Below are 14,809 nucleotides of genomic sequence, written 5' to 3' on the forward strand. Positions count from 1 at the left end.
GCCTTTAACTATAGCTTGTGTGTATGCAGTGTGAACTGATCTAAACCAATTTCCCTTAACCACATTCCTGGTTTTCTGATTTCTCTCTTTCCTTACCTTTAATTCTTCTCAGCTAATTTCACCTGCACTTAGGTGCATTTCTCCCTGAACACTGTTCAGCTAAATCTGCAGTTACTAGGGTAATTAAATCTAAATTTAATTACATGTAAACTGTTTAACTAAAGAAGAATTCTAGGATTTATTGAGATTTTTCAATAGCACGTTGACTAAACTTCTGGGAGGGACACACACATGGTGTGGTCCTGAACACGCTGCAGCTGTGACCAACTATAGAGTGATTTCCAAAGCTAATCTAATTGTTAATCACTAGTGCTATTGACTATTCCCAATACCAGGTCATTCTGCTGTTTTAATCACTTCTTTAAATATTTTATTGATTTTAATTATAATAGCAGTCAGCTATTTGTTTTTACTAGTATTATTTCTTTCATCTATGTGATTTATTTACATTTTCCTGTTTAGTCTTGTGTGGTTTAATTTCCCAATATAATCACAAGCAACTAGACATACTCTCCTTCTTGATTTTGTTTATTTACAACAGTTGCTTCAATTTTATGAGCCAGTTACAAAGGAATCTGAATGATTGCTATGGCATAATTTTGAGCACCACTAATAAGCACAATCTAATAGGAAAGCTCTCCTCTTCCTCTCTCTTTCTCTTTTCCATTTGTTCAGAGGTCAAGCCTGTTGTGAGCCATCAGTAAGAAATACTAAGAAACAATTTGACCACAAGAACCATCTTAAGTCATTTATTAAACCTAGCTGTATTTTATACACCTGGCTGCTCACTATGCCTTTAGCCCTAAATTCTGTTTGATCTTGCAGTAGTCTCTTGCCCTTACTCTCACCACAAGCGTGCCTAAATGTTGCAGATGCTCAGCCTAACTGCCCAGATGGCAGACCAAAAGGACTGGCTATGTGTCGTGAGGAACACCCTCCTAACCAGTGCTGCTGATCAATTACAGCACCAGAGCCAAAAGCAACTGGACAAAGATGGAAGAGAAGTAAAGGCAGATGACTCAAACCAGAGGTGTGATCACAGTGATCTGACTGAAGTCAACTTCTTCCTGGCCCACATCCTCGCTGTTTTGAAACAGGAGGTGAACAACCTCAAACTCCAGATCACAGAGACTCACAAGGAGCTGATGCATGCTAAAAGCCACATAGACCAGCTAGAGATGGAGGCTCGGGACAGACACAAGGACCCTGACAGAATAGAGACACAGAAGAAAAGAGAACTGAGACTCTCTTACCTGCAGCAAACAGAACCACTGCAGGAGAAACATCTCACTTCACCGCATGGAGTCAGCAGAAGAACCTCCCCCAGCCAAGCACAGAGGTACAGAGGGGGAAGCCAAAGCCTTCTGCTTGACACATTATCAGCCAATTTCCTGAAATCCTCTGCAGCTGCAGAAGGAGAAGGATTAATTCAGACAGACCCAGGTACCAGACCTACCACAGGGAGAAGCCAGGGATGGGAGCATCCTCTTCCTGCAGACACAGCAGGATCTCCAACAGCAGGCAGCACAAGGACGACTGGACACGCCTGCATCGGACCTGCAGGAGCTTCTAACGCTAGTAAGATAGCTCCTTGAACAGTTCTTACCTGAGGAGTACTCAGAAGTACAAGCTTCTGACCACGCACACAACACCAGCTCAGAGACCTGAGCTTGTCTACTGTCTACATCAACCGCAATGGAACGACCACCACTCCAAGAGACACATACAACCAGAGCCCATCACAGCCTTCCAGCCGTGTGTGCCAGTGTGTGTCTGATCTTTCTACACCTTCAACGTCGTTCGCTGTTGTCCATAGAAAGAACAACAACGATCGAAAGGGGGGGATGTAGCATCTGGACCAATCAGCCACACAATTATTCATTGTATTTAATGAATTACCCATAAACTCACTCTCACTATCAAAGTTCTCTGAACTCATCCCCCTAAAACTGCAACCAACATCCCAAGTGTAGCTAGCACACAGGCACAACTAGGTGTCCTGTTACAGTTATATGGTACTTTTATGATCCAGAAGAATGCTGTAGAGACTAGTGACTCATTCTTCCTGAGAAGGACAAATAAACTCTCTTAATCCTATGTATTCTCTATATAACCACTTGGGAAATGTATAAACATGTATCCAATTTTCCCATCTCATGACTTTCCTTTTATAGGCTTTATTCTATGTATTAATTCTCTCTTTTGAACTATTTTGGTATTAATGTTCCATTGTTGCAAATGTATAGTTAACTGAGATCACATTGGCAACATGTTTGGTATCTACGGACTCCATCTTTAATTTCCTATTTGGTAATTCATGTTACATGTTACTAACTCTGTGACATGTTAGTATTATAGGAATCTAGAGGGTTCTTCTCTCAAACATCCAATCCAGTGTCTTATGCTAATATCTTGCTACAGAACAAAGACTCGTAAAACTTCCCTCCGAGGGGGCAACTCCTTATTGGCTCAGACACCTCAAGAGGGTGTGACATCTTCACCCTTTATATACACTGATCACAAGACCAAGCCCTCTCTTCCTGCTCTTCCTCCTCTTCTTCTTTTTTTACTGACAAATGCTGACGTCAAGATGACGCTTTAAGAAGCTAGAAGCTTCTAAGGAACCCCAAGCTTGTGCCAGGCCTCGGCCTAGACCTTCCATTCACCAAAGATCCTCTGAATCCAACTGGTTCTCTTTCATCAAGACAATATCAGCAAAGATTCAACGGGAGCCTCCACAAATTGCATCAGGACAGTTTTAATTCAACTTGGAGAGACATGCAAGCATCAAACTTAGTCTCATTATCGGATACATTGAGTATCCTTACCCCTTTGAAAGAAGGGCCTGTTAAAACTAAACTGATGGTTTGCTCAAGGCTGTTGATCTGCTGAAATGTACAACAATGCTGTAACCTCTTGCTTCCTGTACTCTGCTTTAGCCCTCTCTCTCTTGGTAAACTGTATGCATGTATGTGTGTGAATGTTAGAGTAGTTTAAGTGTTTAGTCTAGTTAATAAAGTCTTGTTCATGTCACACGTAAGGTTGTCTGTGTTTTGCGCTCATATACAGGAGTCCCTATTCATGTCGGTCCTGACTACAGGCTTTTAGTAGAATAAGATTGATATTTCCCATAACCTGGAAATGAACATTTCTTAGAATGAATAAACAATTAACACTGTGTGTTCATTGAACAACAGGTTAATTGATTGTAATATTAATTTTATTACATTAAGTTAATTTTATTAACTGATTAAAATATTAATAATTAATTATAACTAGTTATGATTAATTATTCATATTTATTTTGAGCTAATTTGCTACACAATATTGATTAATTTGGGGCCTATCAGGTACAGTACATGACATTTCCTCAAAGAAAATATATCTCTTACACTGGGACTTGCCATTATGTAATAATACGATAGGATTTTTGATAAAAAATAATATACTTTGAGTGGTAGACATTTGAACATGAAAATAAATAGAATCAAAGACTTTATATAGTCTTAAAGGGACTTTGATAGTGTTCAAGCTATTGAACAAAAGCCTCTTCCACCATGTATTTTTCCTCTTCCTCTGTCGGTAAAGCAGGGAGTCTTGTGATTGGTTGTCAAGCCAGCCAATCAGAATGTAGCAGCCTCATCTCTGATTGGCTGGAATTGTGGCACATTGTAATGCACTGTTGTGTTGAGCATGCGAGCCATCTGCGATTGAGAGCACTCAGCGCGGGTATCAGGAGAGCAAGCAAGTGAAACGTTGCACACGCGAAAGAGAACATCTGCTCACATCCAAATAAACTTCTTTTAAATGCAATATTGATTTTTGTTCGCTCAAAACACTTATTTGCAAGACGAACATTTCTCCGCAAAACTCAGTTCACGCGCGTGCGAAATGCCCTTTTGCGCGCTCAAAATATGATCTTGCGCGTGTGGAATTGTGGCAGAAATGTAATTCCATGCTGTAAAAGAGCTGCTGTTTATAGACCCCTTAAAAGTTTGTAAACATTGCAACATTTCCTGGTGGGCGTGGCTTAGCTGGAGGCAAAAAGAGACGCTGGACTCAATGTTGACAAGCATAAGCTAGCACGTTTTAGGAGGGATTTATTAAACATAGACGCAGAAGAAGGTTCAGAACTGTCCGAATATGTACAGTCACTGACTCTGCGGGACCGTGACAGCTATTTTTGTAAATTAACTCTCTTGGATGAAAGCAGGCTGCCTGACCTGTATGCCATACGGCCACAGGAGTGGCATGAAGACTTGACGGGGCTGCCGAGCGTGGAGTGGCCGTTATAAATTATAAATTATAATTATATATAATTAATTATAATTATAAATAATATGATAATTATAATAATTATTATAATTAATTATAATTTTATAATTATTATAAAACAGAAACTGATTTGTACTAGATAAAACCAACACACCATTACATATGCATCGATTATTTTACCTGATATGTAGTGTGCACTGCAAACACGAGCATTATTTATGATCGTCTCCGTCCAGTCTGTACGCCGTACTGCATTCAACCACAATTGTCTTCTTGATTTCTGTGAAGGAATGTCTGCCGGGATCCGGTAAAACTTTAGTTTTGAACTAAAAGTGCTGTTTCTTTGTATTCTGGCAGCCAAAAACACAACAAGACGACATTTTAAAGTCAAAACCTCAAACTTTTAGCACGCCTGCTATGAGTTCTGTTTTGCCTCCAGCTAGAGCGGTGACGTCACAGTGACGTAGGCGATTAAGGGGTCTATACAGCCGTGCAGACGAAGTCCTCGCCATTTATTAAAGGGGACTGCTGGTCTGATCTTTACATGCAGTTCTAGAGCCCTGCTTCATATTTTGTTTTGTTTGGGAGGCTGATCAGCTCTTTCATTTATAGGAAGAGATTAAACCGGCCTCTGTCTCCCTTTTCTCTTTGAGTTAAATCATTTAACCTTTTTGTTTTTCTTTAATTTTGTGGAAGTTTTGTTTAATTGAACTGTCTTGAATTTCTTTTTTTGTAAAACTAAGTTCTGTGGGTGTATTTGCATGTGCTCAATCTATTAATGCAACTCAAATTGTGATCATCTACTGAGTTGAAGTTGTTGTTTGTAACAATTTCAGGTGACCAACTATCTGATTTTTCTAAGGTTACATTGTTGCTTCTCCTTACTTCTGTCTGTCCTTGATATCATTTACGTGAGGAGTTGCTTCATGAGTGGTGCCCATACTGCCATTTCTGCCCCGTTCATTTTTATAGTTATATTCTTTTTGATTTATTGCAGGAGCTGGGTTCCCACGGCTGGCTTGATCTCCCTCCTTGTGGTGGTGGTTCTCCTTCATCGTGTGCGGTGTACACCTTGAGTGTTTGACAGTGTGATTAGAAGTGTGAAACCAAACTCTACATTGATTCCTGCCGTTGGGAGCCTCAGCCCTGCTGGTATTATTCAGTTTTTGTTTTACATGTACAGTGGCATGAAAAAGTATGTGAACCACTTGCAGAATCTGTGAAAATGTGAATTATTTTAATAAAATAAGAGGGATAATAAAAAATGCATGTTATTTTTTGTTTAGTACTGTCCTGAGTAAGATATTTTACAAAAAATAGGTTTGGATTTAGTTCACGAGACAAAACAATAGCTGAATTTATTAAAAAATAACCCCATTCAAACTTTTGAACAGGATGAAGATGTCACAATTTTTCTTATTTTGTTTAAATATCATTGTTTTTCATTTAGTACTGCCCTTCGGAAGCAACAGAGATACTTGCATGTTTCCCGGCAGAAAAATTAAGTACAATTTACCTTGATATTTAAATTCAAAAGTTTTCACCCCCCTGCTCTTAATGCATTGTGTTTTCTTCTGGAGCATCAGTGAATGTTTGAACCTTTTTTAATAGTTGAGTTTGAGTCCCTTAGTTGTCCTCAGTGTGAAAAGATGAATCTCAAAATCCTACAGTCACTGCTGGAAAGGGTTCAAATATGCAAAAATGCTTGAAAACTGAAGAATTTGCAGGACCTGGAGGATTTTTCTGAAGAACAGAGCTCAGTTTAACTGTTCAGGACAAACAAGAGACTCATGAACAACCATCACAAAACATAAAAACAGTTGTAGATCATCAGGTAACCACACACAGTATTGAGAATCAATGGTTCACATACTTATGAATGGGGTTATTTTAATAAATTCAGCTATTGTTTTGTCTCGTGAACTAAATGTAAACATCTTTTATGTAAAATATCTTACTCAGGACAGTACTAAACAAAAAATAACATGCATTTTGTATGATCTCACTTATTTTATTAAAATTATTCACATTTTCACAGATTCTGCAAGTGGTTCACATACTTTTTCATGCAACTGTACATACATAATTACTACCTCAAGTTGGTTTGTTTTATATCTTTTTCTTTTTGTAATTTGTTCTTTTGTTTGAAGTGGGGTTTCAAGTGTTTTCTTTTGTGATTCAGTGTTCAGTATTTTAAATTATTCTTGTATTAATAAACATTTTGTATTTTTATACTTGCGTCTCTGGACTAACTTTATGAGGGAACCGAACCTGTGTGCTTTATTATTCAATTTGAGTGGTTTGAGTATTTTCCCTGGGGTTAATCCTTAGGGTGGCGTAGTCGAACTTTATTACTAGTGAACAAAAACTTGGGCTTGTGTCTCAAAATTGCCCCGCCACATACGCAATACTAGATTGCAGAAAAGTCGAAGATGCGATTGTTTCAGTGAGATAACGACGCGGATTAGATGCACAAACACTTTCTATATGAGGATGATGCATGCTGAAAAGCTAAAAGACGCATTAGCTGTCAGTCATCACAGGGAAACTAATAGTATGATCTCTTTAATTATAAGATGGACTGATTGTCAATTGAATCCGTGTTTGGTTACTACAATTTACAATAATAGGAATAGTAACTTGTTATGCTATAATTATTTCAGTGCATGACGCACAACTTTCGTATTTTCATAAGAAATGAAGAAAAATGACATTGAGTGTTTGCTTTTATACAGCATTTGGCCAACAGCTGTTTTTAAATGTGCTTTATAAATAAATATGACTGATGATGGGGGGGGGGGGGGGGGGTGAAATGGAGATGCGTTTTTTTGTTGTTGTTTTTTTTAAGTTTACCTATGCGATTTGTTCTTGACAGTAAATGAAGGCAATATTTTTGAGCAATCATTGCTGGTTTACTGGAAAAAGGATGTGAGACGACCTCAAGACCTAATTTTAAACTCTAGTTTTGCCTCACACCCAGTGAAGCTACTTTGAATCAACATGTAATGAGTTCGTCATGAGACTATGCAAAGAGTTGTTATTAAGCAACTAAAACATATATATAAAAAAAAACATCATTCATCATTCTTTTGTTTGATTATGAAAGTCATAAGTAATTTGTGTTTATTATATTTCTGCACTGTGCTGAAAATAACCAGTTATTAACTATTTGTGAGAGGATAAAAATTCAGATGTTATCATTTAGATTTGTACTACAAAAAACTGTTTTGTTGGTTCGTTTACTGTGAGCTGATTGTGATTTAAGTACATTATTACTTAGTTCAGATTTCCATGTGTTTTTTTTTTTTTTTTTTATTGTTATGATTTATTGTGTATCTTGTCTAGTGATTGCTTTACAAACTGGTCTTTTAGCAGTGGCCTCAGTGAGAACAAATTCATGCAGCAAATCTACACTTTCTTTCCATCTGACTGTGAACTGTGTTTGACTATGTGCAGTTGCTGCAGAATGAAAAACTTTAAATAAACAATGAGCCCATATTAAGAGACTCTGGTCATATCACCTGTAGATTTAACACTTGAACAAATAGCCTGGCACTAAAGGTGCAAGATCAATTTAAGATTCAAACTCTTGATACAAAACTAATCTTTTGTGAGTTGATAATATTATACGAGCAAGAATGCATATCCAAATATCCACACGATATCAAATGTGAGATTGATAATACATTTCAACCAACAAAAGGGTAATTTTAAGTGAAGTTCTTCACAGTATTCTCAGTATTTGCCACAAATTAATAGTGCCAATGAAAGCCACAGCAGAACTACAACACTCAGTGATGTTCCATGAACGAATCTGCGGCTTTGAACTAATTGTTCGTGATTCAATGATTCATTCATAAATACAGCTGCTTGCTTCGTTGAACGAATGACTCGATGACTCATTAAGACAGTGACTTACCACCATCTACTGGTGGTTTTAGTATTTGAAAGAATCACTTTTCACATTTTATCATTGCATATTTCTCTATTGATTTTTTTTTGATTATTTAAAACATTATTAATGTAAAGGTATTTATAAAGATTAAAAAAGTCAAAATTGGAAAGTCAATTTATGGGGCAAATATTGTTCCTTAATGGAAAAGGTGCAGTCTAAAAGGAAGAGAGGGGGTACGCTGAAGGATGGTAAATGCCTCAGTGGTACTCCACTCTAAAAAGTTTGGGAACCACCGATTTAGACCTTTTTATTCAGTGGGTTCACTATAATGCTGGTGCTTCTTCCTGGGCCTAATAACAGTGTTAAAGCACTGTGTGATGTGTTCTGCTGCTTCAAAGTCTCGGCACCATCTCTGTTCATTTGGGCTGATGGATTTATTGACTGATTTTAGCTTTTAAAACAGTGCAGGTACATCTGTTATTAAAATGTCTTCATACAAACAGTTGTACTAATTGCAAGTGAATTAAAGCCTCCTTCAGTTTTTAGTGTGGTAAACAGGACATTTTCAGGACGTTTTTTAGTGTGGTAAACAGGAAGTTTCCAGTTTTACAGGGTGTTTCCAGTCTGGTGACCTCACTGGGGAGGTCACCAATTTGTCTTCAAATATCCGGGTCGACGAGAGTTGCGTTACTTGCTGCTTCTTCTCACCTGAAGAGCGTCTCTGATCCAGAAGCCTTGCTGATATTTATTTCTACTGCTAGAGAAAGAAATTATCAAAATTTGACCAAAATTTGAACAGACCACGAAGCAGTCTTCTGTACCAGATCGTAAGTATTATTCTCACTCCCAACTCGTCACACATTGATATTGTTGTCGCATTGTGAAATCACTGTTTTTCATTTTACTGTGTTTATTAGTGAGTCTCTGATTTCTCAGACAGTATTTCTTATCATGCACTCTGAGACAGAAACTATCACTTGACAGCTTCATGCGTTCGCAGACAGTTTTGATGCAATATTGTGTCTGTATGGTGACTCTTTGACAGACTCAACCCATAAAAGCAGCTGCATTTCTACTTCATTAACACTCCTTTACTGAAGTTCACAATAGTTATAGAAAAATAAATTACTCCTGGATAAAGAGAACTCTAATTGCAACAATAAAGTGTTCATAAATGCATATAGTTTGTTTGCTTTTGAATGGAGATGAGTGAAGTGTGAGGTTTGAAAAGTAGGACTGAATAGCTTTAAATTAATGATTCATAATGAATTCACACATAATCTTTGTGTGACATAATCATGCATGTGCTGAAAACCTCTGAAGCTTAGAGACATTTACTTGACATTTGATATTCAGCAGTGCTTTGATCTGCCTGCATTGACACCATTTTCTTTAAGAAAACAAGATTATAAAGCTTATTTTTGGATTGATATAAGATTATTTTGCTTACCAAACTGGCAGATTATTTTGCTTGTTTCAAGGAAAAACTTGCATAATTTTGACTTTTTTTTTTCTGAAAACAAGAAAATAATGTTTACTTGTCAAGAAAATGCTACTTGATTTAAGAACTTTAAGATATTTTGACTAGAAACAAGACAAAAAATCTAAGTAAGAACAGCATTTTTTGCAGTGTAATGGTTATCAGTCATCTTTCGGCAACATGGGATCATGTGTTTTTCTGTGAAACGTAAGACAGACTTATAATTAAACGGACATAATATAAACATAAATAAATTAGTTACTCTTTGTCATCATGATCCCAGAGTATCGTGTTCAGTCTCTTGTGTTACGTCACTGTTTTGGGCTTATGTCTGCTCATGTATCTATGGAGTGTGATCATGTGCGCCAGCGAGTGAGGAGTTCATCATCTGCAGTTCACTTAATGGCCACCGGTGTCACTAATAACAAGGGTTTTCTAATTCTTACAAACAGTACCTTAATGTTTATCAATCATTTAAAGTTTCCTTAAAATTTGTTTCTCTTAAGGATCCTAATATAAAGAAAAATGTGGAGTGACCTCTTCTACCCTGATAATCCTAAGAGAAGGGAGGAGCTCATCCGCAAAAGTCAACAGTTTCAAGATCTGATGGAGAACAACTTCTATGCCACCAACCAACTAATTGATGTTATGAACAAGCACTTGAATTGCTCCTTCCAACATATCACACTGAACGAGGATGCTTCTCTCCAGGAGAACTGTAAAGTGATGATTGAATGCATGCATAAGATCCAGGAAGTGGTAGAGAAGATTGACAAGGAGCTGAAGGAGAAGCTGGAACCCACCCTGTATGAGAAGCTGCGAAACAAGTCGCTGCTTCCAGAAGACTTTAAACTGGTTTCAATCGTTGTTGAAGGAGTTTGTGGTGTTGGAACTGTGGCAGCTACTACTGTAATTTGTATATTAATTCATACTGAAGATATTCTGGTAGACTTAGTAAGTCAGATTGGTAAATTTGCAGCAGGGACATTTGCCTGTGTTGGGTTGGGAGTGGTGTTTATGGGGATTGACATGATTGTTGAGGCCATTCTTGGGAGCATTGAGCGTGATAAACTTGAGAAGGTCCTGAAAGAGTATGACGAAGCTTTGAAAGAATTCAAACCAGCGTCTGAAAAATATCAGGATAACATTACCTACATCAGGATCAAAATTGAGGAATAAGACAAATGTTTTCTTTCTCCTGCCTGAAATGTTCGCTGGAATTATAAACTAATTATTATTACATCTTTGTGCTTAAAATCATGCAGAAACACATGAAAATTTAGCTCAAAGTTACTTTGTTAAATGATATGTACAATGTAGAAAAAGTGTCCAGTGAGAAATGAATCACAGTTCTGCTTTTAAAAGACAACAACTGAAAAGATATGATCTGTAAATATCTTGATATTGATTAAACGTTTTCATTTTGTGGTTGTGTTTAAGAAACAGCTATCCATTTATTTTGTGATTGTACTGTAAACAATAAATTCTGGGTTGATTTAATTTCTTATTTTTAACCCTATTAATCTGACCCACAGTTTTATCCTTAAAGATATTATTTGTTTATCATGAAAACCCAAAATCGTGATCTTTTTAATTTGATCTTGATTTCTTTATTTGGAAAAATGTTCATCCACAAATAAAAGTGGCTTAAATCTCCTTTATGTTTTCCTCTTTTTTTATGTTGAATTTAACTCTCGGTTCATCCCTCAGGCGTATAAATAACACAATAAATTATTATTATTATTATTATTATTATTATTATTATTATTTGTTAATGCACTGATGAATTATTCAAAGATATTTAACCTTGTCATTGTGCTTTTTTCTGTATATAATCTCATATTATGATGTACACAAACCCATGATTTTTTTTATCATTATGATTGTTCGTTGTTGAAGATACAATTTTTTTAAACCTGATTTTGTCAAGTTCTGCAATTAAAAAAAGTGACAGGTGCACTAACACCTCACAGCACCAGTAACTTCAACAACCCTACCTAGTGCGGTTTTCCTCAGTGTTTGCAATGTCTGCACAAAAGAGACGTCAAGCTGCTTGAATATCTCGCCTTTGGAGAAGACTCTTGATTTTATACTCTAAAAATGTAAGTATTAAAGGTGCCCTAGAATTTACCTTGGCATAGTTGAATAACAAGAGTTCAGTACATGGAAATGACATACAGTGAGTCTCAAACTCCATTGTTTCCTCCTTCTTATGTAAATTTCATTTGTTTAAAAGACCTCCGAAGAACAGGCGAATCTCAACATAACACCGACTGTTACATAACAGTCAGGATCATTAATATGTACGCCCCCAATATTTGCATATGCCAGCTCATGTTCCCAACAGGCATTAGAAAAGGGCAGCCAGTATTCACGTCTGGATGTGCAAAGCTGAATCAACAGACTAGGTAAGCAAGCAAGAACAACAGCGAAAAATGGCAGATGGAGCAATAATAACTGACATGATCCATGATATCATGATATTTTTAGTGATATTTGTAAACTGTCTTTCTAAATGTTTCGTTAGCATGTTGCTAATGTACTGTTAAATGTGGTTAAAGTTACCATCGTTTCTTACTGTATTCACGGAGACAAGAGCCATCGTTATTTTAATTTTTAAACACTTGCAGTCTGTATAATTCATAAACACATCTTCACTCTTTATAAATCTCTCCAACAGTGTGTAATAGGGCTGCACGATTATGACAAAAATCATAATTGTCGATTATTCCCTTGAAATTGTAATTGCGATTATTAATTACGATTATCATAATTTACATTTGAATAGCTTTATACCATTGTTTGAAGCGATAATATTTTTTTACTTGGACTGCTTGATTTCAAATGGTAAATTGAATTTTAAAAAACCCAAGTAAACGGTAATAAAATAAGAAAAAAATAATAAATTACTAACAATAGCACAAATAAATACAATGGAATAAAGATAGAAATTAAATAGACTGCTTTCTTTTTTTCAGCTAGTGATCAGGTAAGAAACTGAATAAAGAAACAAAGTAATCAAATGTAAAATAACATTGGATAATCTTCATTGTAAAAATTAAATACAGATTAATCAATTAAAGTTACAGAAGTTAATCAGTCAAGAGCAGTAAGTGATTTTTTCTTTGTCTTTTGTTGTTTGATTAACATTAACAACATAGAGAGTGACATGTTTAATCGGCTACTGTCCCTTTAAGATTCGACAGACACATTCCTCCTGAACTGTTTTACGTTAATACTCACCAGAGCCATGGGCATTGTGATATTGTTTCTGAGTGTATTTGAACATTAATAATCCGCGAAAAAGAGCTTATTTTGGCGCTTGTATGTCAAAGGCGGCTTTATTATGTGTCTGAGATTCATGTGAGCGCGAAATCTTCAGGAATTAATATAATTTTGCGCAATCCCGCGCCGAAATTCAGACCCGGTCACACCAACACTATTAAACCGGAGAGCATGAGACGACTGAATGAGAAGAGGTGCGTGCATCTCAACTCGCTGTCAGAAAGGAGAGCAAGAACGCGCGGCTGGTATCGGTGTATCGATACTGCAGAAAGGAGTATTGGTATCCTTTCTGATATTTCAGTATAGATACATATCGAAATATAGATATTTTTGACAGCACTAGGCTGTGTGCATGGCTTTTTGAAAATGGCGGGTCCTGGTGTTTCGCATGCGTTCGACATATCAGCGTACACCTACGTCACTGGTAGCTCCTTTTGTGCTGGGTTACACCTTTTTACACTCTGAAGTAGTCGTCATTCACCTCTCACAATGTGACATGCTCATAACACACTTCTTAAACATGCAGAATAATCTAAGTGGATATTTTTCCTTGTAATCGCGCCTTTGAACGATTACGAAATCGTGGGATCCGTAATCGTGATTAGAAATTCGATTAATTGTGCAGCCCTAGTGTGTAATGTTAGCGTTAGCCACGGAGCACTATCAAACTCATTCAGAATGAAATGTAAACATCCAAATAAATACTATACTCACATGATCCGATGTATGCATGCAGTATGCATGACGAACATTTTGTAAAGATCTATTTTGAGGGTTATATTAGCTGTGAACTTTGTTTAAATGCTGTTTAAGGCAGTCGAGAGCTCGGGGGCGGGGAGCACATGGAATTAAAGGGGCAGCAGCCTGAATCGGCGCATTTATAATGATGCCCCATAATAGGCAGTTAAAAAAATTTATTAAAAAAAATCTATGGGGTATTTTGAGCTGAAACTTCAGACACATTCAGGGGACACCTTAGACTTATATTATATCTTGTGAAAACACGTTCTAGGGCACCTTTAATACTTAAAAATTAAGATTACCCCAAAACGAATTGCATTGCTAGCCCACACAATAATAATGATAAATGCTGACCAATAGGCAAGGCAAGGCAATTTTATTTGTATAGCACATTTCATACACAATGGTAATTCAAAGTGCTTTACATAAAGAAGAATAATAAAAATAGAACATAAGGAATAGAAATAACAGTAAAAACAGAGAATTTTGCTATCTGGATAGATGAGCTAGGAAGTCTTAGGGAGTTTTTTTGTTGTTGTTGTTGTTGTCCGTCAATACTTAATTATATTACCTTTTTTTACTGAAAACAGCAAAACAAGCAAAATGTAATTTGTTTTGTCATATGACATACTGTATATTGTGACGGTGGTACCCTAACTATTGGATTTAAAATAAATTAAAAATCAATTCCTCAAAATCTTTGCCAATTCGGGCACCAGGCAGACTCAGATCTACCACATTAAATTAACTGTTTAACCCAGGATAACTCAAACCACCAGTTACACACAATTAGATGTCAACAGTGTTGCTGTCACGATCACGTCTGTTCCTGTCACATCCCGGACTACATTACCCATAATCCTCTCTGCCTATCACATGCACTCACTCCACCAATCACCTGTTGCCACATACAGCCATGCACACTCCACACTAATCACAACACCCAGCTGATACTCATTACCAGGACTATAAAAGACTCACACACACACCACCTCACCGCAAAGTCTTGATTACCTTTGTGTCATTTCTGAGCGTTTATTCCCTGTCTGTTCTGCCTGTTACCGTTTGGACTG

General features: G+C 36.7%; 1 protein-coding gene across 1 annotated transcript; it reads left to right on the forward strand.

The window, feature by feature from the left end:
- The first annotated feature begins 8,949 nt into the window (after nt 1–8,949).
- Nucleotides 8,950–11,274, forward strand: LOC125245208 (single-pass membrane and coiled-coil domain-containing protein 3-like). The gene is made up of 2 exons (XM_048155733.1): nt 8,950–9,057; nt 10,217–11,274. Exon 2 carries the CDS (start codon nt 10,236–10,238, stop codon nt 10,887–10,889), a length of 654 nt encoding a protein of 217 aa, XP_048011690.1. The 5' UTR covers nt 8,950–9,057; nt 10,217–10,235; the 3' UTR covers nt 10,890–11,274.
- The last annotated feature ends 3,535 nt before the right edge of the window (nt 11,275–14,809 follow it).

This window comes from Megalobrama amblycephala, linkage group LG14 (genome assembly GCF_018812025.1).
Source record: "Megalobrama amblycephala isolate DHTTF-2021 linkage group LG14, ASM1881202v1, whole genome shotgun sequence".
Taxonomy (NCBI): Eukaryota; Metazoa; Chordata; class Actinopteri; order Cypriniformes; family Xenocyprididae; genus Megalobrama; species Megalobrama amblycephala.